The sequence below is a fragment of the Pelmatolapia mariae genome, linkage group LG4 (genome assembly GCF_036321145.2).
Source record: "Pelmatolapia mariae isolate MD_Pm_ZW linkage group LG4, Pm_UMD_F_2, whole genome shotgun sequence".
In the NCBI taxonomy this organism is placed as follows: domain Eukaryota; kingdom Metazoa; phylum Chordata; class Actinopteri; order Cichliformes; family Cichlidae; genus Pelmatolapia; species Pelmatolapia mariae.
The window spans coordinates 10,486,664-10,513,219 of record NC_086230.1 but is presented as its reverse complement, the minus strand read 5'-3'; the positions used below and the strand labels follow the sequence as shown (position 1 = coordinate 10,513,219).

General features: G+C 38.6%; 1 protein-coding gene across 1 annotated transcript; it reads right to left on the bottom strand.

Moving 5' to 3' along the window:
* Positions 1–3,346: 3,346 nt before the first annotated feature.
* On the bottom strand, positions 3,347–25,148 carry LOC134625723 (interferon-induced very large GTPase 1-like). The gene is made up of 4 exons (XM_063470974.1): positions 24,884–25,148; positions 8,239–8,276; positions 4,784–8,110; positions 3,347–4,738 (listed from the first exon to the last, which is right to left on the bottom strand). The coding sequence occupies exons 1-4, from the start codon at positions 25,146–25,148 to the stop codon at positions 3,347–3,349; spliced, it is 5,022 nt and encodes a 1,673-aa protein (XP_063327044.1).
* Positions 25,149–26,556: the final 1,408 nt, after the last annotated feature.

Here is a 26,556-nt window from a genome sequence, read left to right as displayed (position 1 = left end):
CCCCTAGTACAGTTGACCCGGATACTTACTACTGTAAAAATGGTTTTAGCTGTCTGGCTGTTGCTGGTGCAGTAGGGGAGGGCTCCAGGGCTTGAACCTGCGAACAACGGCTGCCCGGAGTGCACTATGCTGTCGAACATTAACTCAGCCTAGCCGCACATACCCGTACCCAACCAGAGAACTCGGGTGCCCCTATTCCAAAGCAACCTGGTTTGACAGAAACATACTACAGTCACTTTTAAATCACCTGTAACCCTTTTATTTGTTCAACTGGCCCTCGTGAACCTAGACTATCCACCAACGTTAACGGGGCCCTGGAGAACACAAGTAACAGAAAGAAAAACCCCAAAACACTCAAAAAATTAAAGAAACCCCAATAAAACAAATAAAACAGGCTGTTACTCCCCAAGGTTGTGAGTTCTCAACCCCTCCCAAACCACTCTAGCTACGGGAAAAGGGCCCAAGATCACAATACAGCAAACCAATGAAAGGTTAACACAGAAACTTTCTTATTTAGGATGGTTAACACAGCTTCATCACATTATTCGAAATGTCCACACCAAACAATAGTTCCAGTCTTTAAAGTAAAATCCGATCCAGTGAATTGTCCCTGGTGTGTGAAACCAATAAATAGTTTTAGGTGTAGCTGTCGTGAACCAGAGTTCCAGTCTGTTAGGCTGCCCAGAGATTCCGCAGTCGGATCAGATTATCCAGTCCCGGGCTCAGAAAAAAACAAAGAACACAGAAACTGTACCTTTGCATGAAAAACCCCTGAGTTAGAAAAGAGTGATGTTCTCACATACAGCCAGCTGGAGCAGGGTGAACGACCCGGACATCGTCTGGATGGCAGGGTAATCCAAATGCCGCCGACTCACGTGGTCCCAAACGTCGGGTCCGTGGAATGTATCGAAGCTCCGGCAGTCCACGGGCAACGCGAAGCGAAGTTGCCCAACTCCCCTCCCAGAAACATGCTAGCTCTTTGCCAGGCAGCCGGCCGTGCTGCCTCACTTTCAATGCGAGCTCCGCAGTCAGACTCAACCTCGAGCGACAGGAACGGAGGTGAGTTAGAAAGGGCAGGGCAGCTAGCCTTAGCTCTCACTTAGCTCCTCTGCACCACGCTATCTCCGTCGCCACTACACCACAGCGCCGCGCCCGGCTACTTTCCTCTTACCTGACAAAGTTGTTTCAAGGACTATTTGCAGTCAAAAAGTGGAAGGTTAGATCTTACAAACTGCTCTTTCGGGGCCACATTTGTTAGATCACCGACTGCATCTGGAGAAGTCTAGCATTTACCCATTAAAAATGCTCTATTTTCACTGTTCAATTTTCTTCTTTACACAGCACCATTTGTTCCTTGTTTTTCTCTCCCTTTCTCAGTTTTTCAGTTTCTTTTTCTCAGCTTACTCTGGCACTGTTGTCTGTATTTCTCTCTTTCTTTATTCTACACATGCTATCTTTCTTCTTCTTTCTACCGTCTTTTAATGTGTAACTTAATAACTCTCAGCTGGTGGCACTGCAGAGTCCCAGTTTTTACTGCCAGAATGTACAGGGTTGATTGGTTTAGTGGTATCATGTGGGATGGCTAACCTTCATTCAACTGGTTTGTGCATTTCTTCACATGCTGGACTACTACTGTAAAGACCAGAAAAGCTGCACCAGTTAAAATAGAAGCGTCCCTTCAGGTTTTAAATCTGTTTTGGGTCCATATGGGACCACTTCTGGGTCCTGACCCGGACTGCGGTCTGCCTGTTAGTGACCACTGGTATATACGGCAGGACTAAGCAAACACCTCATAGTGCCTTTCAAAAAAAGGGACATTAGAATACTACCAAAAAAAATGGTGTCTAGGCCACTGACTGTAGAAAGAACAGTCATTGGTCTAGATGCAATTTGTTTAGTCGTTATGTGATCCATGGAGGCCCTGACTGGTGTTAACTGGATTCCAGATTTGAACCACTGACACCCCCACCACCAGCCATTTTGAAGCTCTGATGATTACTTCCATTACCATGATGAAATAATACTAAGATAAACTTCGACAGCTAACTATCAAAGTCAAAGTTTTTTTGAAGAAAGCACCATCTCCTGGTGACACTGCAATTGACTAAAAGGGGCGAAAGTAGATACACCCCATGAGAAGGAGGACTCCCAGCGGCTTAGAGTTGGCTGACAGTGGCAATTTTGAATGGTTGTATCTGTACTGCCAGAGCATGGGAGGGACAAAAAGGAGGTGGCCACATATCATATTTTAGCAAAATGTTTATTTAACAAAACAAAAGTAAAATAACCATAACTATGTAGGTCAGTGAAGTCTGTAGAGTATGCAGAGAGAGAGAGAGAGACTGATGCCAGCAGCATATATATCAGAGGACAATCGGTCATCTCAGATGTATCCTCTTTTCCACTAATGAACTCTCCAAATTCTCCTAAAGGAGGAGGCAGCCTAGAACATAGCCAATTAATAGACATATGTTCGTCATATTTAAGATTGAAGTATTAATTAATGGTCTAAAATGATGGTTTGGAGGAAGTAATCATTGAAGTTACCTCAGAAAGAAGAAAAAGTGTCCATAAATATCAGTGGTATTGATATTTATGTTAATATTACCCTATAAAATAAGAGGTCATCTGTAAGTTTTTAATTAAATTGACTAAACAGATAGGCTACACAAAAACACTGTTGTGTGTTGTAACAGGAACAGGAAATGATACTCTACTGTAGAGAAATGTTAATTTTATTATAACTCGTATCATTAATAACATGAGGTCAAATTCCACTTTTTTATTGTCATTGATTAACAATTTCACAAATAATAGAAACAACATTGTTTAAAAATATTCTCATCTTAGTTCAATAGTTAAAATAAACTGAGATTTGAGTAAAAGCTAAAACATGCTGTGATGATTTAAATGAAGTTAAAGTTCGTTTGTCAAATCAGAAACGTAAAGAAACATAAACATCAGGAAAAATAAAATATTAATTGTTACACTTTATCTAAATAAAATTAGAATAGAACACACACATAAACACATAATCGAAAGAAATGTTTCATGAAGCTACAAAAAAGAAAAATATTGTAATTTCTCATTAAAAATAAAACAATAAACTATTCATTAATGTTCACAATAATATATTTGGTTTTAATTCTCATTATATTCTCAAAATGATTGTTTCTCTCATGTGTGAGCATTTATGTGACCAAAGCAGAAATATATATATCATTCTGTCACCCACATTTAATGTTTAAATCACTAACATTATGTTTTAAAGTTTATTTGTGAGTAATCAAGGTAAAACAGCTCTTGTGATTTTCAGCAAACTAAAAATGTGTAAAACTGAAACTGTTCAGTTTGTACTGTACATTTCATCCAGACTTTGAATAGCCTCTTTTTTTTCGTGCATTTTCCACTCACTGGGAATCTCACCATGCTGTGTGAATTTTAAACCATAGTGGTTTTCGAGTTTCTCCTGAAACTGACACACAAACCATGTCCAATACTTGAGCTTAGACTCATCAGGGGTAATGCTCCAGTTTTCATATGGTGGTCCAGCAGTTCTGTATTTTTTAAAAGGAATGGTATGATTTGAGTCGTGGCAAGGATAAAAACTTCCTTCACTTGCAACTTGGGTTGTACAAAACTCAACACACAATATCTCAGTGTTTCTGTAGTGCCAACCATTGATTGCTTGAGATCGATGAAAGGGGACACTGTGGTCTTCAGGACTGTGATCTTTAATAGTGTTGGTACAAACAGCTGCACAGAACGGGCAGGTTTCCCAGCAGCAGTTACACAGCTGATCGATGAGGATTTGATCAGGTCTCAGTCTGAATTCCTTCATCTTATCCAGCGAAAGCTGGCTTATCATCTTTGTGATGGACACAAGGCCTTTCTCAATCGTTTCTTGAAGGAAGTCAAAATTTTTTATGTCCTTGAAGTTTTGACAAGAGATGGCATCAAGAGTCAGTTTATCACTGAGGAGACTAGAAAACTCCGTTGCCCACATGTCTGTGTCTCCTCTCTGGGTTTTGACTTTTTTTGTTGTGTCAAATAAAGCTTGAATGACAAGTTTGTTGATGTCCTCCACATTTTTCCTGAGTATACTTAGTGCTTTATCTTTATGCTCTCCAAGCATGTATGTGTTTACTTTCTCTTTGATAAAAGCTTCTACTTGTTTCCTCGGATTTCGAATGTAGGTGATGAAAGCATCAAAGTCCTCGTTCTCTGCAAGTGACTTCAACAAATGTTTCTCTAAGTTCAGTCTGTTCCCATTGAATGCTGGGAAAGTGCACCTCATCTCTCCAGCGAGATCAATGGCAACTTTGTTACAGACCGCTTCAACAATAGAAACCTTCAGTTTTTCACAGATCATTTCTCCAAACACAACAGCAGATGAGTTTCCTTTGCAAAAGCTGCTGAAAATGTTGTAGTATTGTGTTTTTTTGCTTTCCAAGTAAGTGAGTGCATCATTGCTCGTTTTGTATTTTTTGTGAGACTGTGAAAGCCAACTGCAAGCAGTGTCAAATACATACAGTAACAGGTCAACTCTGAACTCCTTCTTGAAAGCACATTTCTTATTTGATTCAAACTCTGTCACTGTGTCCTGAACTGTTTTAGCCACTTCTTGTAAGTAAGTTGAACTGTAGCCTCTTGTTGCTACAGGCTTGCTCATAATGGCATCAAGAGACTGTTTTTCAACACTGTTTATGAGGGATCTTATCATTTCCTGGTCTTCATGCTCAAAAGGTCTCTTTAAGTAATTTATTATTGTTTTAGCACCAACTTCAAAAAATGTAGCCACTTGGCTGGCAAGCCCTTTTCCTGTTGTATCTTGGTGCTTGCCAAGGACTATATAATCAGAATAATTGCCAACCTCAGATATTTTTTTGTATCTGCCATTTTTTTTGCATTCAAATATGAGATTCCATTCAAAACCAAGGTCATTAAGGATATTTGCCTGATCGTCATCCAGCTTGATGTCCTGAATGGGTTGTGCATCTGCAGTTAACTCTTTTACCCAGTAATCCCAAACTGAGTTGAAACGTTTTTTAAGTTCCTCTTCATTTTTTGCTTTGTCTTTTAACTTATGAGCAAGCTTTTTACTCTTTTGCAGCAGCTTGTTCTCAAATTCGGTCTTCTTATCATCCAGCTTTTTACAAGCTTTCTTCTGCTGAATAACTTCATCCAGTTTTCTTTCCACTCCTCTCACCAGTTCCTCTTGGAACTCCTTTATTTTGTTTTCAAATCGGCCTCTCCACTGAACCAACATTTCTTTGTCTCTGTCATCCTCAAAGTACTTTGACATATCTTTTTCTACTTCTTTATATTTTTCACTCATCGCTTTGAAAAGATCACTACGCTCAACCTTGTCAAGTTCTCCATTTTCAATTCTGGTATGAAGCTGGTTTTCAATCGCCAGCATGTTGCTCCTCAGGGCCCAGGTCCAGTTTCCATACTCAACCTCAAGTTTTCTGTAAACTGCAATTTCTAATGTGTTTTTGAAACTGAAGACAAATTGTTCATTCATCAGGGCTTTCCACAGGTCTTGTATCTTTCTGTTAAAATGTGAGAGAGTGATCCCAGCAGAGCATTTAGCCTTAGACAGGATGATGTTCTTCAGCTCTTGGATGCTCTCGCTGTAGCCTGGATTTGGAGGAGCCATCGGTGGACTTCCCTCCCATAACTGGGCAAAGTATTTCACATCTTTTTGCACATCAAAGTCAATGATATCACTGAAGCACTCAGCATCACACAGCTCCTCTTTAGCAGCTAGCTGAGCCATCTGGTCCAGTTTTTCTTGCAGGCGTCTTTTCCCATCCATGTTTTTCTCAGCAGCTGCGATATCTGTCACATTCTGGTGAACAAACACACAACTCGGAGAAAGTTTAACTTTCTTCATCCTCATGAAAGCCTGAACAACAATCTGCAGGACATCCTGCATCTCAGCTGGATTCTCACCAAAGATGTTGATCAGTGTCAAGCTCCCTAGGCCAACAACAAATGTTGCTAGTGCATTGTCGTGATGAAGAGTAGCATTTCCTGCCAGCTCAAGAGCCCGTAGTCCTTCAGTGTCCACCACTAGAAAATAGTCAAACTGGAAGTCTTTCTTGATTTCCTCTGACACTTTGACCAGCTGCATGAAGGCACCTTTGGTGCACCTGCCTGCACTCACTGCAAACTGTAATCCAAACATGGCATTCAGCATTGTTGATTTTCCACTGCTTTGTAGGCCCAAAACTGACAACACAAAAACTCTCTGGTCACCTAGTTTTTTAATCAGTTCCTTTATAAGACTGGAGATCCATGTTAGAGGCACATGACCTGCATCACCATCCATCAGCTCCACTGGGTGTCCTGAAATCATCAGATCTGCAGCCAACTTTGGATATTTAGACCAGGCAGTCAGTTTATTCTGTATTTGTACTGCTCTATGGGCTTCATAGATCTGTCCCATTTCTCTGAAGATGTGCTCCAAGCCAAACGTTGCAGACTGCAGTGTTTTGGATATTTGTTCAAGCTCTGTTTGTTTGGTTGTTAACAGATCAGATTTGTCGTGTTTCTTTTTCAGAGTCAAGACTTCAGTCCACTTTTCATCATAGCTTTGGAGAATTGAAGAGAGATCATCTGTGGATAGGGCATCTATTAAGATCTGAGTCCATTTCAGGAAATACTCCTTCTGTTTTGATGGCAAAGACAAGAGGCTTTCTGTGAATGACTTCATCAGTTCACTACATGAAGCTTTGCATTGATTTTGTCTTATTTGCATCAGTTGCTGTTGCTTATGACTTTTTTCCTTCTCAATGTGTCCTTTAAGGTGATACAGCTCTTTATTTATTTTACACCACTCATGCCACAGGTCGCCTTGACAAGGTAGAAATGTATCTTTGATCTTTGAAATTTCCATCCCTTGAAGCATATTAACTGTTTTCAGTGCAGCAGACTTCCCTTTTTGACAGACTTCATCATCTTCATCCACTCTGACTCCAGGGACTTTGGCCATGGATTCAAGCTGGAAGGATGTATTATCAGGTTCATATAAAATCTTTCTGATAATTCCTTTCAGTTCTTCAGAAACATCTGACTGGCTTCTGTCTTTCAGACCCACTTTGTATTTTCCATCTTTGACTTGAACTGCACTACCATCATTATCAGCAACGAGAATAATGAGAGGCTTTGGTGACCTGTAAAGGTCTGAGATGACTGTAGTACCTTTCTGGCCTTTTTCCAGAGTTCTCACAAGAACAACATTAACTGATGATTTTTCTGTCAGTATCTCACACTGTTTTTCAAATGACAGAGCATCACCATGAAGATTACAAAAGGCAATGCAGTCAGTAAAGGAGTCATTGGGTTTTCCGGCTGGACAGTACCAGGCAATCTCTGCCACACCATCCATCAGCAGGCGAGATTTGGTGCTACCTGGACAATTTCTATGGAAGAAGGTGCTGTGACGGTCATTGATCACAGTGTTCATGAGCTGAGATTTTGACACTGGAAGTGAACCCAGGCGGAAGAAAAACACCATGGGTGTCTCAGCTTTGCAAATGGGCATTGTCTTCATGGTGATGGCATTTGAATCACCCTTGATTTTAGTTTTCTTCCATGTTTTTGTTATCTGCCTGAATGTCCACAGAGGACATTCAATATCCATAGTGACTGGGTCAGGGACGAGCAAAGGTAAGGCGTACTGACACTGTGATAGCTTTGTAATTATGTTCTGCTTCAGAAAACTGTCTGAGCAGTGAAATACTGCCATCTGAACATCCATTGGATGCACATGACACTCTTTTGATTGGGAGTCTACACTGGTGCTAAATAGAGCATCTAAGTCATCACTGTCAGAAATCGTAACAGTTTGTGAATAGCTCACATCAGCATTGTCTTGTCTTACAGGAATATATCTGGCTCGATAGTCCAGCATTGATAACTTCTGAAGAAATGTACGCGCTAGATCTTTCTCAGATGTGTCATGGATCTGTTTCACAGGAGGACATATTTTAAGTAAGTCTGCTGGTGACATCTTTGTTTTTTTGTCTTGAAGGCGAAGCCTGCTGAGAAGTCGTTCAATGTTTCCTGTACATTGTCCTTTTTTGACTTGAGTCACTGACTGCTGCAATGAATAGAGCACACTTAGGAACTGATAAACTGATAAATTCTTAAGACTGTGTGGAATAAACATTAAAAAACAAATAAATAAATAAGTCAATAATAAATAAGTAAATAAAAAAAGATTCTGACCTTATCCTCGCTTACACTCCTTGTCATGTTGGAGGTACCTGCACAAGACAATTGATTTATCAGATTAGCAGAGGGACAGATTAAGGGACTATGGGGGAAAAAGGTGCAATACACAGTTCAGCCAAAAGTCTTCATTCAATTTCTTTTTTTGCCTTTGACCATGGGTCGTGTCTGAGCTGTTCTGATTAGACTGTAAATCACACTCTATGATAGAACTCCAATAGAAATGCCACTCAGAAGAAGACTAAGAAGAAATAAAAAGATAAGGCCTGGGAAATCTTATCAAAACAAAACAAAGAAAAAAAACATACACAATCACCTATGACTCAACTCAGAAGTCTTTTCATAATTCTACAGATATAAACAATGTGTTTATGGACTGCCTTCATGTATTCCTCAAATATATAACTGAATATTGAATTCACCCATAAATTCCCTAAATCTCTAACTATCCCACAATTACCCTGTGATCAAATCCATTTCTTATAGAAACCCAGATTTATTATATTATGGACTGAATCAATTGCAATCAACTAAAAATGTTAGATGCAAAGGTCCTTGACATCCAAGACTTTGCTATGGTCTCATTACTTTACAATTGCACCTTATGAAGTTAATGCCAAAATGTGGGAAACAAATAATCAAACAAACAAAAACAACCTAGAATGAGTAGCTGTATAAATAAATTATTTTGTTTAAGATGTCATAGAATGTTACCTTTCTTCTTAGTTTTAGTTGGTACAGGCTTGATGTGACCCTTTCCACCTGTATTGCCATCATTTTTCTGTGAGTGTTCAGAAACACCAGGGGCTTTCAATAGATTGCACTATGGAAAAAAATAGTTTAGTTGAGCTTTAGTTCACAGATTGTGGGATTAACAACATTCATAAGTCAGAAAAGAAAAGCACATCGACAGCAACACATACACCTTTTTAACAAAAGTATCCAAACACATGGCAGCAACTGGGTATATTTAGGATTTAGCCGTGTAGACATGGTCAAGACAACCCGATAAAGTGTGAAAAAATGTAGCAGAACTGTAAAAAAACTGTGATTTAAGTGACTTTGAATCTGATGTGGTTAATGATGCCAGATAGGTTGGCATGAGTATTTCTGAAACTGCTGATCTACTGGGATTTTCACACAAAATCATCTCTAGAGAGAATGATCTGAAGAAGAGAAAATAACCAGTAAGTAAATGGCATGTGTTTGTATAGCGCTTTATTTAGTCCCTAAGAACCCCAAAGCGCTTTACACTACATTCAGTCATCCACACATTCACACACTGGTGATGGCAAGCTACATTGTAGCCACAGCTGCCCTGGGGCGCACTGACAGAGGCGAGGCTGCCGGACACTGGCGCCACCGGGCCCTCTGACCACCCCCAGTAGGCAAACATGGGGTTAGTATCTTGCCCAAGGATATTTGGCATGCAGCCAGGAGGCAGCCTGGGATCAAACCACCGACCTTCTGATTAGTGGCTGACCTGCTCTGCCACCTGTGCTACAGCGACCCCAGTAAGCCATAATTATCTGGGTAAAAATGTGTTGTTAATGTCACAGGTCAAACACTCATTGCAACCAAGGTATGCAGAAGAATATCTCTGAAGTTAAAAACTGAAGAACATGGACTACAGCAGCAGAAGATCATACCAAGTCCCACTCTGATCAGTTAATAACAGAAATTCTCTTTTAAACATATATTAGTTCTTCAATTTAAAAGAAAAAAACCTTAAAAACTAACTCTTACCTTTTCCTTAATAACTGCATTTTCTCTTTCTTTTCCTACAGGATCAAAAAGAAAAAAAGCAGAAATTCCAAGGTTATTGTTTCATAAAACTATAAAATACCTGCCCATGTTACAGAATATTGCAATCTGTTTGTGCCGTTGGCAAACTCATTTACTTAATCACATTGGAATAGTAAAGAAATTAACAGAAAAACATTGGTGATGGCATGTTGTTTATATTAAACAACATATTACAATATATTGTTTATATTAACAAACAGATAAATATAGAGTTAATTTTGTATTATATACAGCAAACCTTTCAATGAAATATACACCCTTGTAGTGCAGTACAACTATTTATTTGTTAAGATGTTACCTTTCACCATATATGCAGTTTGTGAAGGCTTGAATTCATCCTCTCCTCCTGGGATGTCCTCATTCTGTGAGTGTTCAGCAACACCAGGTTCATTCAAGGACTCAGTCTTTGAAAAAGGTCAGTTAAGATGAGATTTAGTTCACACTGGAAAATTATTCAGGAATAACAACATTCGAAAGTAAAACGAACAAAGAAAAAGAAACAGCACTCACATTGTGTACATACACAAAGACACACACACACACAAAGGCAGACACTAGCCATTTCAATAAGTGTACCTGTTCAACTGCTTGTTAATGTAAATATCTAATTAGCCAATCACATGGCAGCAGTTCAGTATATTTAGGATTTAAGCATGCACAGTGGTCAAGACGACTCGCTGAAGTTCAAACCGAGCATCAGAATGGGGAAGAAAGGTGATTTAAGTGACTTTTAATGTGGCATGGTTGTTGGTGCTAGATTGGTTAGTCTGAGAATCTCAGAAAGTGGGAATCCCCACATAACCATCTCTCAAGTTTACAAAGAACGGTCTTAAAAAGAAAAAAAAATACCCCACGAGTAACAATTTAAAGGAAGAAAATGGCTTGTTGATGCCAGAGGACAATGTCCAGATGCATTTAACCTGATAGGAAGGCAAAGATGACTCAAGTAACAGCTTCTTACAACCAAGCTTCTCTGAAGACATAACATGTTGAAACTTTAAGCAGATGGGGAAGAGCAGGAGAAGACACGGTAACAGGAAGAACAGGAAACAATTCACATAAACTCACTAAACCTGCACAAGATAAGATTAAACAAAACGTCATCTAGTCTAACGAGTCTCGATTTCTACTTCAGCATTTGGATCAATTCTGCCTTGAAGCAATGGACTTCTGTATTGTTGCTAACTATGTCCATCCCTTTATGACCACAATGCACCCCTCTTCTGATGGGTGCCATGTGACAAAGATCAAATAATGTAAAAGTGGGTATTCAAATAGCCTCTACAGTGATGAGATCTCATGCCAATACAGTATCTTTAGGGTGTAGTGGAATGGGAGATTCGTATATTGGATCTCCAGCTAACAAATCTGCAGCAACTGTGTGATGCTATCATGCCAATACTGATAAAAATCTCTGGGGAATGTTTCTACCATCTTGTTGAATCTGTGCCACAAAGTATTAAGACACCTAAGAAGGCAAAAAAAATGGGACCAACCGAGTACTAGCAAGGTGTAAGTAATGAAGTGGCTGGTGAGTGTACAAAGTCAGAGCAAACCTTTGTGGGAAGTGAAGAAATAATAGCCTTTTGCAATTTTGGGGCAACCAATGGCACACCTTCAGTGAAAAGCAGGAGGAATGCTTAGTATCATTCATGAAATTCAGTCCAGCATAATCCTTCATCCCTCAGATACTGGGGGCTGAACTGCTGGCAGGGTGGTAGAATTTGTGGTAGATTTTTTTTATATTGAAACAACTGTGATATATACATGAATTGTTTCCATATTGCAATAGTCCCTATTTGCCACTGTTGATATAAAATCCAATGCTAACTGCAGTTGAAAGCTTGTAAACACGAGACTGTAATGTAACAGTGTAAACATTGTTCATAAGAGTTATATTGGATCTGATTGTCTGAAACTTAGCATCATCAAGCATGGTGATCACTGAGGGATAAAAGCTGTTCCTTAGCCTCTTCGTTTGTGGATCTGAAACAACTGCTTGTCGCTGATGTGGGCAGGAGTACAGTTGTGTGTGTAGAGGGTGTAAGAGCAGGGGACTTAGCACACAGCTCTGTGTGCTGAGTCTGATAGATGCAAAGAGGTGGGGTGCCCATTCTAATCTTCAATGTCCAATTAGTAAGTCCTTAATCTAGAAGCAAGTGGAGTGTGGAGATTCTATGTCCGACAGTGTGGTTACCAGTCTTGGTGACCACACTGTCGACAGTGTTAAAAGCACAGCTGAAGTTTATGAAAAGAAGCCGTGTTTAGCTCTCTTTCTCCTCCAAGTTGGACAGAACAGCATGAAGATCTGTGATGACCGCATGCTCTGTAGACTTATTAGCTCTGTTGACAAACTGTTATGGATCAAACATGGGACAAATGAACAACACGATGTGGCTCCTAATGAGCTTCTCGAAGCACTTTAACAATGTCTATGCAGTTCTTAGTGTAGCATAGTATGCCTCCAGTGTCACGGTACTGGGTCTGCGACCCAGTATTTCAGACTTTGTGATTATATTATTTGGTTATTGTTGATTCATGGTTTTGGTTCACAGTGATCTTAGTTGTGTTATCTCTGCCTGTGTGTAAGTCTCCCTGTGCTACTGCTTTCACTGTCAGTTCCACCTTTCTAGGTTCTCTTTTTCCAGTGTTTTGTTTCTTGTTCTCATGTTCTGGGTCTAGTTTGGTTTTTTGTGAGTTTATGTTTATGAACAATTCTCCCCAGTTACTCTGTTAAGCTTGTGTGCCCTGAGTTTGAGTTTCGGTCTGTGTGTTTCCTGTTATATTTTGATAGTCCTTGTCCCACGTCAATGCATCTAGTTTTGCTTTCCCTCGTCTTATTATGTCTGATTAGTTGCAGCTGTGTTTCAACCTGTTCCCTGTCCTTTAGTTCTCAGTCTTCCCCTGCTTGTTGTTGCGTCGTATCCTCACCGTGCTGTTTTTTCCTCCGAGCGCCCTGTTATCTTCGTCCCTAGTCTCTAGTTTCCAGTTTTCTAGTTTTCTAGCTTCCCAGTGTTTAGTTATTAGTTTCCAGGGTCCAGGTTCCAGTTTAGTTTTTATTTGTGTGAGTTTATTTTATGGAGTGTTTTTTTTTACAGCCAAAATAAAGCTGCCTCTTTTAGTTCACCCTTGTGTCTGTTAGTTCTGTGTTTTGGTTCCAATCCTGCTTGCCACACATAAAACCTTGACATCCAGGTTCAGGTGTTCAAAATTCAGCTCCAAGCTTATTTCTAGGCGATGTTTGTTGTTGCCAGTCACATTTGCTTGACACAATTTGCTACCCTCTGGAGTAGCAAACAGACGTGAAGTCAACGAAACTGCTGGCACATCCAAATAACCATTTTAAAATGATATAGCAGTAAGTTGCACCTAGAATGCATGTCTGTGTCAGTTTGTGTTGAAAGTGTGGACTTCAAAATATATACTAGTTTTTAAATTGTGTTGATAGGCCACGGAAAACCAGAGTTATGACAAATAATTCATCAATAATAATAATTATTGATAATAATGTATCAATTTTTTTAATTATTTAATCATTTATCATAAATTCTATTGTCACATTTACCGCAAGAAGAGATGGTAAAAGCAAGACTTTGACACCCCTTATCTTAGAGAGAGGGGAAGGTTTTCCAAATGGCGGTGGCGAGAAAGAGAGAGGAGAGATAGCGATAGCAAGTTTTACGATGTAAGAGATTTGTTACATTTAGCGTTTTGGGAATTTATAATTAGTGTGTAGTGTTGTGTTAGTCTTGTGTAGTTAGTGTGCAGTGTAGTTGTTTGCTTTGTTTTGTATGTCAATACAATAAGTACGTCACAGATGCTAGCCAAAAAGACATTAAGGGAAGATTGCAATATAAACGCTGTATCAAGGTGGAAAATAGATAGACCTCGTGTTGCAGGTTTTAGGCCTGTAATGTAACAAATGATTTAATTGGCATCTTATTGTGACACCTGATTGTTGAGTAAATAGTTTTAAATAGTTGTACAAAAAATACCTGAGGCACTGACAGCATTTTTAGGTAAATAATAATATATAATGTTGGTGTTTGCAAACTTTGTGCGTAAGTTTTTAAAATGTACAATTTATATTTGCATTTCAAGTTATGAAAATGTTTCATTAAACATGTAACTTTCCTCCTCAGATTTTATGTTTATAAAAACATATAAGATGTTCAGCTACTTGCCAACTTTAAAACTTTACAGAACTGTTGAAAGCTGAAGTACCACTTTGGCTTTAAGGTGACTGATTTGGTATATTTAAGTTCATTTGCCTTTTTTTTTCTCACCAAAGATTTAGCAGTTATAAAAATTTAACTCGTATCACTCAGCTATCAGCATTCACACTGCATTTTCTTGAGAAAATGCACTCTGTAGTTTTCTCTTAAAAAACTGGAACTTGACATCCGAACAGAAGTTATACAGCTTTTGGAAAAAAAAAAAAACGTGTATTTCTGATGATTAGCTAGAACACAAGTCTTACCTTTTCATTGAGAATTGTATTGTCCATCTCTTTTGATGCAGGTTTAAGGGGAAAAAAAGCAGAAATCACAAGGTTATAGTTTCACAAAATTGCATTCTTTTAGTATTGTACATCATTGACTGAATGAAAGAAAGCATTTAGCATTGATAAAAACTAATCTGAGTCAAAAAAAAATTAGTGTTTAAAAGATATTTTTGGGCCTCTTCAGATCTGGATGTAATAACCACAAAGAATGCAATAAATAGGCATTAGCTTTTTTTGTTTTGTTTTTTGTCTTTGTTTCTAGAGGCTTGATTACAAAACTGGTGTTTTTATTAGTCTGGTTAATATCTAATCTAATAGCTAGTATTTCCTAATTAACTGATTGAATTCTGCCTTTGTGGAGATATATGTGGAGATAGATAGATAGATAGATAGATAGATAGATAGATAGATAGATAGATAGATAGATAGATAGATAGATAGATAGATAGATAGATAGATAGATAGATAGATAGATAGATACACATATTACTGTGTGTAAATGATTATGTGAACATGGTTTCTGTGTACCTGACGAAGGTCATTTGGACAAATTTTTACTAAAACATTTACGTTTAATACCAAAAAGTTGATTACGTTCATCTAGACATAGTGTTTTCTGTGGAAGAAACGTTTCGTCACTCATTTCCATCACCTATCCGAGTGACATGATGAACACTAAATTGGTTGCCTACTCAAAAAATACAGGCTCTTACTGAGTTTTACAATAAAGATGGCTTGACCAAAACAAGCCTGTTAGAAGTCAACTAGGGGAGAACTATGGATGTCAAAAACTGGTGAGACTGAATGGCCCTCTTGCCGAAGGAATGAAGCACACTGGTATAGACCAGGTGTAATGGTGTAAAGCAGGTTCAGGACATTAAATCAAATTTTTAACTTTTCATTCTAGATTCTGTCTACAAAATCATCCTGACCAGACGATCTTCTTTGATCTAGAGTCTGTTTTAGGTCCAGTAGCAGACAAAAGGAGAGCCACATCCAAGATGCACAGGAAGATTCAGTTTTCATACATCAAGTGCAAAAAGTACATATGCAGCACCCACAACAAAACTCTGTCCCTCATGTGTTTTATAGTTTGGCATGCATAGATTATTCTTTCAGAGTTGCAGAACTAGTTCAAAGGAATAAATATCAACAGCACTGAGATGCCGTTGAATTTACTCAAAATAAACATGATTTTTCCACCCATATTTTGATTAGGATTACTTTTTAATTAAGTTTTATGCCAAAAATTCATTAGGGCTTAAAGAGGTAAATACCAAATATTAACCATATATATTTTTTGGAACTGAGATAAAGTAAATATTTGTAGTACTTTTTTAGAAAGTTTTCATGTCTGATATAATCATTCAAAAGGCAGCAGGCCCACCAGAGCTTCAAATGTATGAGTAATAAAAACATAAACACAATGAACAATACAGAGTTAATGAGATTACCTTTCTCCATTGTTTTAGTTGGTACAGAATTGAGGTCATCAACTTCTCCTGTGCCATCATCATTTTTCGGTGAGTCTTCAGAAACAACAGGTTCATCCACTGGATCCCACTATGGCAAAGGTAATTTTAGCTCAAGCTGCAAGTAATTAAGTTGATTGATATCAGGTCTGTAACATGATTAGCTATAAAAAAAAAAAGAGAGAGAGAGAGAGATAGGCAGAGACTCTAAAATCTGTGAAAGAGTGACTAAAAAGATTGTGGAATACAAAAACAATGTTCCTCAACATCAAATTGCAAAGGCTTTGCAACTCTCATCTACAGTGCATAACATCATCAAACAAGTCAGAGAAACTGAAGATGGCTCTTTGTGTAAGGGAAAAGGTCGAAGACCTTTATTGGAGGCCCCTGGTCTGCGGGCCCTGAGATGACACTGATGCTAATCGGCATGTGTAACTGACATTACTAAATGGGCTCAGGAATACTTCCAGAAACAACCGGCGGTTATTCCATCTGCATCTGCAAATGGCTTGACGTGCCATCTGCAGATGCCAACTGAAAGTCAAGTTGCTGAATTCACTTGTAGAAATCATTCACATTTGCAAGAATGGAAATGGAATGGAAGAATGGATAAAAATGGAAAGCGTATGATTCAGTGAATGTCACATATTTCCAGGAATGCCTAGAACTGCACAAGATCAAAAGGACATTAAGAGCCTTCATCAGGAATTCAAAGGGGATGCGGCGAAAACACTAGAGGCCAACTTCAAGCCAATAGCACAAGTCACCATCAAATGCAGGATTTACTGAGGACATGCCCTGTCCCCACTGCTGTTCTGCATAGGCCTGAATCCCCTCAGCAAGACTGGCTATGGATACCGACTACGGAATTGCGCAATTGGCAGCCACCTCCTCTACACAGATGACATCAAACTGTATTGCCAAGAAGATATTGATTTACTAATCCACACCATTAGGATCTCCATCAACTACATCAGAATGTCATTCTGACTGGAGAAGTGTAGTTGGATGGTAACGAAGAGAGGGAAGGTAGTCAGAACAGAGAGGATTATACTACCAGAAGGCAGCATTGGAAACATTGAGGATAGCTACAAGTACCTGGGAATCCCACAGGCAAATGGGAACCATTAAGAGGCTGCTATGAAAGCTAAACTCAGTGAATACCTGCAGAGAATAAGCTAAGAGCTGAGAACTCAGGTTAATGGGAAGAACAAGATCCAGGCAATCAAGACCTGCACCCTGTTGGTGGTCATATAACCTGCTTGGACAATAAGATATCCAAAGGAGGAGGTAGAAGCCACCGATATCAAGACAAGCTTCTTACCATGCATGATGGGTTTAACCCGAAGTCCAGCACCCTGAGACTGTACACTAAACAGAAGAAAGGTGGCCAAGGACGAGTACATGTCAGAACCACTATCCCAAATGAAACAAAGTTCCACAAGTACATCAGGAAGATGGCCACAACCGACCATGTAATTTGTGACTATCTCAGGCAGCAGAAACAAAAGTGGAGTAGTAGAGTGGGGGGGGGTATTCAACTTTTATTTTTCAACTTTTGAGTTGGAAGATTGTAAATCTTAGAGAGACATGTAGAGACATGTTTACAAAAACATATACCTTTCAAGTAGAAGTGAGGCTTGTAGCTATGATAAAGAACATTAAAATAATCTTACCTCATTTTTGCTCAGCAGAATTCCCATCCCTTCTGCTGTGGGATCATGTAAAAAAAAAAAAAAACACAAGAAAGAAACATTGCATTAGATCATTGCTATTACATGTGGATTGTGCCATTTCATTTTCAATCAAAACTATTATTAGCTGCTTTTTTTTTAACAGTTAAAATTCCATTTTCAAAGTTATAAAAGGTATATAAACATACTAAACTATAAAATCAGTATTCATAATTAAAATTTATATTTTAGATGCCTGTGTTCTGTGTATTCCAGCACAGTACAGACCACCTACCTGAACACTATTTCCACAGAGGTTGATTATCTTGCTAATGGTTTTACATCTTCACTGCGTACAATCTAATTACTGTAGCTTCTCTGAAAAAGAGAGCCTTAAACCAGAAGTACTTGACTCTGTGGTATAACTCTCAAAAAAGCACTTTATAAGCGAATACAATTTTAATCATTAGAGAAAAACTAACTTGTAACCATTTGACAGACACAAGATTATCTACAGCTACTTACAGTACCATTGCTCACCACTTTGAAAATTACAAGAAAGTCTGCCTGATTTGAGACAAATTATGAAGAAGTGAGGGATGGCCCAAGACTTTTGCACACTTCTGTATAGATGTGAATTTTCACTGTTTTTATAGCCAACACAGTACTGCTACTTATCAGCTGAACATATCTGCTGAACACATTTACACATCACACAAAAACTTAAATTAAGCATCAATAAATAATCAATAAATAAACCCACCTTTTATTAATCAGTTTCCTCACCCTGCTTCCCTGAGGAGATGTGCCTACATTATGAGTTAGTTACTTTCACTTTAGATTTTTCTCAGAGAAAAATCTAAAGTGAAAGTAACAGAGCTAAAACCATTTCACTTACTGGGAAATGAAACCTTCTCACCACAATAGTGAAGAATATAATGGTGTACTTGTGTATGCAATTGTTTCAGTGAGCACACAGTAATACTACAAAAAAAACCAAGAAGAAATAGAGAAAATGCAATGTGAATTCTTATACTGTAAAGCTTTTGTCTGACTTATTAAAAATAATATTTAAAATCTCCTAAACTGAAGCGATTTAACTGAAAATGCTGAAAATATAAACACTCTCCAGGAGATATTTAGTTTCTGTCTGAATTCTCAGACCTTTTATCTGATTTAGTGCTTAGCTCAGATAAAATAATTATTATTAGTTGATTTTAAGATTCATATAGATACTAAAAATAACAGCCTCAACATGGCATTTAATCTACTACTAGATTCAATTGGCTTATTTTAAAATAAAAGAACCCACCCACCACTTTAATCACATTGTGGAATAGATTTCATTACAGGAGAGAGAGAGAGAGAGACAGACTGACAAAAAGTCAGAGCTCTGTTGAGCCAGACATTTCTTCGACATTAACTAGTAATGACTTCATGAATTTCTTCAAAAATAAAATTTTAGCCATTACAGAAAAAAAAAAACTTTTAACCATTTCACAGACAAGATTATCTACAGCTACTTTCAGTAGCATTGCTCAGCACAATTACAAGAAAGTCTGCCTCATTTGAGACAAATTATGAAGAAATGAGGGATGTGTTAAATTGTTAAATGTTGCCATAGTTGTACTTAAATTTGTAAACCTTGTCCTGAACTGCATGTTCAGATATTTTTTTTGTTCCTCCCCTACATCTAGGTGGGGGATGCTATAGCTGTAAGTGTTTAACTGCAGGCACATTCCATGTGAGATTCTGGTTTCCTTATCTGGGAAAGGATGTTCAATCCCAGCCATTTAGGGCCTCGCCTATGCTTGTATATGGTGAATAGGGATGGGTATCGAAAACCGGTTCTTGTTGAGAACCGGTTCCCACTGTTTCAATTCCTTGGAATTGTTTGCCATTTTTGCAAACGATTCCCTTATCGATTCCAGTCGCCCCGAATGACGTCACCACGTTGCGGAGCGTCATTTACCTGGTAGGAACCATGGCGGCTCAAACGCTAAAAAGTTTGGTTATATTTTATGAGAACAGATGACAACAGGGCAACTTGCAATACTTGCAAAGTAGATATTTCATTTAAGAGAGGAAACACTACGAATATGCAAAAGCATTTGCTCACAGAACACGCGATAACCTTAAATGAATGTCGTGTTTTTAATTCCGCTCCGGACTCGTGAATCTCAACCCAGCAGCAGCGGTAACGTTTGCACGTCCTCTCCCATTAATGCGGCAGGTAAATAATCAACTAACAGTGCATATTATGTTAGCGCGATCTGCCTTATTACAAAACCTGCCATTACTGTGTGCTGCATTTAGGTCAAATCCCGGGCCTCGGACCGGTACCGGTCCGTGAGTCGTTTGGTACCGGGCCGCGAGAGTTGAGGCTCAGGTTTGAAATGTATGGTTTTCAGGGTTTTTATCGGTTTTCAGTGTTATTTTGTTATCGTTTTTATCGTTAACTCGGTTTTCCTGGGTCTTTTCACGTGTGTTATGAATAAATCTTCTTTTTTTCGGTACCGGTACTAGTTTTATTTTGTTGTATTTATCCACAACACCTTAAAGGCCGGTCCGTGAAAATATTGTCGGGCATAAACCGGTCCGTGGCGCAAAACAGGTTGGGGACCGCTGATTTAGGTGACCATGATGAGAGAGACAGAGTCTGGCTGGCTCACATGCTGGCAGTTCTCACTGCAGTCTACCGGTAGCGTCTCCTTTCAGGCCAGGATAGACGAATGTCACCGAGCAGTGACTAAGTTTGTGGTAAAAGGCTTGCACCCATTTGCCACAGCAGATGCCCCCGATTTTCGGTAAGTGAATGTGTTTAATTGTAGGCAGGGACATTACTGGATATTCTTGTGTAATTGCTACAGAATAATTTATGTTATACTTTGTTATTGCTACAGAAGAATATTTATTTTATTGTTTTACATTTACAATTTTTTTTTCTTGGGGACACTGTGACACCCCATTGAAGAGCCGTAGGCTGTGGATCTCTTAAGATCTCACTGTTGGGTTTGTAAGGCCATGTTACTCCTAAATTTCTATCTTGTTCAAAGAGAAGATATAAAACAAAGTTCTAAGCTAATCAACCTTAGTGTTCTCCTTTTTTAAAAAAAAGAATCGATAAGAGAATTGATAAAGAATCGAATCGTTAAACAGAATCGAAAATGGAATCGGAATCGTGAAAATCTTATCAATACCCATCCCTAATGGTGAACCATTAAACTTAAGCCATACACGGGTGTGGGGACCTTTGGATAACTAGGAAATGTGGTTAAACGGTTGTAAGCATATATTGTGTGGCAGGAAGTCACATACACAGAGACATACACACACATGCTTGCACATGCATACACACACTCAGTGCCTTAGTTTCATGACGCACCACAAGGGGGTTTTACAATGGGTGTTTGTGAAACTGTGTGTCACTTAATAAAGGCTGCAGGGGGAGGCTGGTTCTTTGGAGTCATCTGAGGTCGAGGGCAGAGGTGCTGCCAACCAGGCTCCCCTTGCTAGCAAGTAAAAACCGGTTAAGCTGTTTGTCTTGTTTTGTCCACAGGAATAAGTCTCTGAACCAGCCGGCCTGCTAAGCGCAGACCCAACAGGATGGCTCAAGACTTTTGCACACTTCTGTATAGATGTGAATTTTCACTCTTTTTATAGCCAACACAGTACTGCTACTTATCAACTGAACATATCTGCTGAACACATTTACACATCACACAAAAACTTAAATTAAGCATCAAGATTACCTAAATACATCATTCTCTGCTATGCAATGTGTGCACACTCTCATTGAAGTTTTAACACAAAAATACTACAACATTAAACCCACCTTTTTTTTTTATGCGTTCCTCACCCTGCTTCACCCGTGGAGATGTGCCTACATTATGAGTTAGTTACTTTCACCTTAGCAGAAAAAGATAAGGTGAAAGTAACAGAGTTCTGGTTTGTATATTTAGATTTATAATAATAGATTACACAGCAGTGGGGAATAGATTTCATTACAGTAGATGTCTTTTTGAAAGCACTGTAACTAACTTTAAGGACATATAATATCCACTGTTATCTTATTCAATACCTTGTTCCAACTCAGTGCAGACCACCTACCTGAACACTACTCCCACAGAAGTTGATGATCTTGCTAATGGTTTCACATCTTCACTGCGTACAATCTAAATACTATAGCCCCTCTGAAAAGAGAGCCTCAAATCAGAAGTACTTGACTCCCTGGGATAACTCTCAAAAGCGCACCTTAAAGCAGATAACTGGTAAGCTAGAGAAGAAATGGCCTCTCACTAATTTAGAAGATCATTATTTAGCCTGGAGCTACTTTAAGCCAGTTTGCTGCTTTAAAAAAATCCTCAGTAGTAGACATCTTACTATTCATCACTTATTGAAGGAAATAAGAACAACCCTAGGTTTCTCTTCAGCACTACAGCCAGACTGACCAAAAGTCAGAGCTCTGCTGAGCAGGGCCGTGCAGAGATGTCCGAAGAGGCAGGTGCTCAAAGTTAAAAAGGGCACATAGAACCATATTCATCATCTAATATGGAATCACGTCAAACTATATCACTGTAATCGGGTGGGGACAATGCAAAGCAAACGTAGCCTATGTTTTACCTGATGGAGTACAATGTTGCTGTTGAGGGGTTACTGCTGCTCCTGATGCTGATAATGCTGGAGGACAGGGCTGTGTTGATCTGAGACTGTAGACATTAAAAAGTCCATAGGAGAGAGGGTAGCTAATTAAAAAATGTAATGAGATAACGATTAAATGCAAAGACTGGTGACAACTCTTGGAACCATAAGACAACAGATTAAAAAAAATGTGGGAAATAAACTGAAACCGGGGTATTAGTAGGACAACAGAAAGGGGTTGTCATGGTAGGGTAACAATGTAACAAAATAAATAATAAATATAAAATAATGCATTTATGATGATTCAATCTGTTTGACTATCTGTGCAGGCAGAAAGCCTATTAAACATTTAAACTGTAGAGATACAATAATTTTGCTGCTGAAAAATCTGCATTTTTGTCATATTTGAAATATAAATGTAATATAATCTGTTTGTTAATGTATTTTCTTTAAATTACAGTTTGTGTTTTTTTTATATCGTAATTATAATAATCCATAATTATGTGGATATGCATACCAGAAAGGCAGGGGAACGCCCTGTAACTTACTTTAAAACTAAATATGTTCCCTAAAACGGTTGACAGACTAAGACCCCTGTAACCCTTACCCAGGTGGTTAGGAGCTAATGACCACCACTAATTGAGCATTTAATAAAAGGACAGGTAATGTTTTGTTGCGCTTTTGCACACACAGCACGCTCATTTGTTTCAATTCGTCAGTTGCCACGAGACAGCTTTCATCGTGCACACAATAACCTAATATTCCTGTTGTTATAGACTATAGTGTACGCTGTACACCCTACTTATTGGTTTTTGTTGCATCAGTCTGCGTCTCCCAATTAATTAGTGTGCTTCCCCTACAGCTCCGCATCGCCCAGGCAGCAAAAAATGAGCGTGCGCTTTGCAAGCTTGTTCCACCAGCACGCTCTGCTGCCAAAGGTGAGCTTTGGTTCATGGTTTTCGTGTGACTGATGCAAGCCCGATCATTTTATTTAGCAAAATTGTGAATAATAGTTAAATGTTATTGTTGAGGGGCACAGGCAGGACTCCACACACAAACACAGACATAAAAAAAAAAAAGAATAAAATAAAGTTTAAAAAAATGCCTCATGAAAAGGGCACTTGGGGCACCCATCAGGAAATGGGCAGGTGCTCACGCCCCCTGCAAGTCCCTGGCCATATGCAGATTTCAGATATCATGTCACATTTGACCTCTGACCTCTCCTTCAAAGCCAATAGACTGTCAAAGTGATAATAACTGCTATAGCTAGTTAAATCTGTTTCTCACTGATATTTGTATTGACAACATACAGACATTTAGGGAATGATAAATGGGGTTTCTAATTATATTGTTACTTTGAACCTCTGACCTCTTCTGTAGGATTAAATAAGGTGAAACATTCATAAAATGTATTTTATCTTTTAAAAATAGGCTTAAAATTGTGCAACTTTTGTTGGTTTTGGTAACATTTATTTTATTATGACTTTGTTATGTACACAACAGTAACAGATTATAAGTGTTGAGATACATAACAGTTTGAATACATGGAGGATTCTCATGCATACTTTTAATATTTATTATTAAACATTTAAATGAATTTTATTAAAGAATGAAATAAATATCATGCATGTACTATATTCACATGAAAAAGGTTTCAAAATATCAAAGAAAACAAAATGAAAATATACAAAATACAGCACTATTCCCTTAATAGTAAGTACTGCCCCAACAGTGAGTTGCCTTGGTGAAGGTTTGTGTTGTTGGAGTGCATCTTGCTGTTGTAAATTAACTCAAGATTGTAGTTGTCTGTATGCTGAGCCACTACAAATAAGTTAACAGTAAACAGTGCCCTCTACTGACTGAAATCACATATGGCGCTATTTAAATATAGTCTCACACATCCTTTGTTTAGAGACTGCAAAGTAAAGGAGTTAGGGAACTACAACACTCAATGACGCACATTTTTTTCCAACTCTACAAATATATTGTTTTATATATTTGATTAAACCAATATCTTTTGGTGTTTGTATATGATTTAACATTATTAACCTCTTAAGAACTGAGGGAAAAAACGCACCTCTCTGTTTATCTGTGTCAACTACAGAGGACATAATGAATAGGCTGCGTCTCAGGGGGAAATTTACATAATTAAAGTGATGATATTAGGAAAAAAACTTTCCAGATAAATAGGGGAGCTAGTCATCATTATCGCAGTTGTAATTTCTGCCCATTGGTTAATTTCAATGATTTCTTTTGATAAAAATTTCCCTGAGATTTAAAAAGTTAGTTTCCAGAGTGACCTGGGCAACAAGGAAGCAGACATTATGATAAATGAACATAAAAACACAATGGAAATGCACAAAAATTCAACTGGGATAGATTACTACTGGGTGGACACAATATCGCATCATATATAATACAAAATCTAGATCAAAACGGGAACAATTTAGTCTGTTTAAAGCAAATTATGCATTGGGAAATTTGGTCTTTAAAATATAAACAAGATATTAGAGCAGTGGCATACAGTCCCAACAATGCCGCCTGACCATCCAACACCAGCGAATGAACTTCCAGCATCCGCAGATGACCTTCCAGTAGCAGCGGCTGACTGCCCAAAACCAGTGCCTGAAATTCCAAAAGCAGCGGCTGAATGCCCAGCCACAGTGGCTGACCACCCAGCAGCAGCGGGTGGCCAACCAAAGGCAGCAGTTCATCGCACGACCACAACGGCTGACTGTCCAAAAACAGCGGCCAACCGTCCAACCGCAGCGGCCAACCTTCCAACCGCAGCGACCAAATGCCCAACTGCATCGGCCAACTGTCCAAAAACAGCGGCCGACTGTCCAGCAAGCAGAGGCTGACTGTCCAACAGCAGAGGCTGATCGTCCAGCAGCAGAGGCCGACTGTCGAAGAGCTGAGGCTAGTTCTAAAAGTAATAATAATAAAGACAAAATACATTTCAATAATGGTATAATACACTACAGTAGCAGCACAATTATATATAAGAAAAATTAAAGAACATATCCGATATAATCTGTACAATGAGTAAATAAACAGTCAAACTGCTGCAAAAGTATTTCATGAACTTTTTTGAAATGCATAATGAGGTAAATTTGCTGGGGGAAGCATTGTGTAGCCAACTAGTAAAATTAGTGTAAAAAAAATCTTAGACCTCCCTCCTTGTAAGTTTACATACATGCAGATTCAGACAAACACAAACAGTTTCACTTAAGAAAGTTCCTAACTGAGAGAAGTGACCCATGTCGACCATATTAGGAGCTAATTAAGTTCTCTAAATAATTAGGAATGGTGGTTCCATAATTATTTTAATGAAGATACTATTTTTGTAGTTTTGCCCCTATACTCCTCCACAGTGGATTTTAAATCAAACAATCAAGATGTGATGGAAGCAAAGACTTTTACCTTTAATTAAAGGGATTTTACAAAAAAGGTTGTATTAATTGTTTAGGAATTACAGCCATTTTTATTCATAAGCCTCCGTTTTCAAAGACTCAAAATTAATTGGACAGAATGACATCATTTTAGATCAGGATTGTTTTATCATTTGGAAGAGAATCCATTGCAGTCAGTGACTGACTGAACTCTAAAAAACATGGACCAAATGCTGTTTCCTCTCTTGAGATGCTCTGCCAGGCCTTTAATGCAACCACCTTCAGTTTCTGCTTATTTGTAGGGTTGTCTGCATTTAGTTAGATCTAACCAGTCCAGTCCAAGGCCAAGATGCAGTGAAGCCCAGACCTCCCTCTCCTGGGTGCAGGTTTCCCCAGTCTTCCCCAATATATACTATTTATAAGATTGAGGAAACCTGCAGTCAGCTGAGACTGAAGAAGTCACTTTGTTGAGTGACGAAACATTTCTCCCACTGAAAACCCTACGCCCAGATGAACAGAATCAACTTTTTGGGATGCACAGAGTTCTCTTGTTCCCCTCATTTGTGAACAACACTCCAAGAAACTTAAACACTTCCACTTGGGGCTGCAACTCATCCCTGGGCACTAACCCTTTTCCAGCTAAGAACCATGGCCTCATAAAAATGACTTACTGTTGGTAATGCAAACTAGGGTCTCACTGAGATTGTGCAGGGACCGAAAGGCTCATAGGAATGGGCCAGGTACCCAATACTCCGAAAGTACCCACCACAGAATCCTTCGACATGGTGACTTATTTTCTGCAAGTCTACAAAGCACATGTAAAGTGG

Bases quoted from the DNA above. Each gene is read 5' to 3' on its own strand.
- LOC134625723 (XM_063470974.1), bottom strand. From the start codon at position 25,148: ATGCAGTTGGGCATTTGGTCGCTGCGGTTGGAAGGTTGGCCGCTGCGG. The intron at 8,277-24,883 runs GTCAGGCGGCAT...TGTCTTGTGCAG, and splicing joins TCATTCGCTGGTGTTGGATG to GTACCTCCAACATGACAAGG. The intron at 8,111-8,238 runs GTCAGAATCTTT...TATTCATTGCAG, and splicing joins GGAGTGTAAGCGAGGATAAG to CAGTCAGTGACTCAAGTCAA.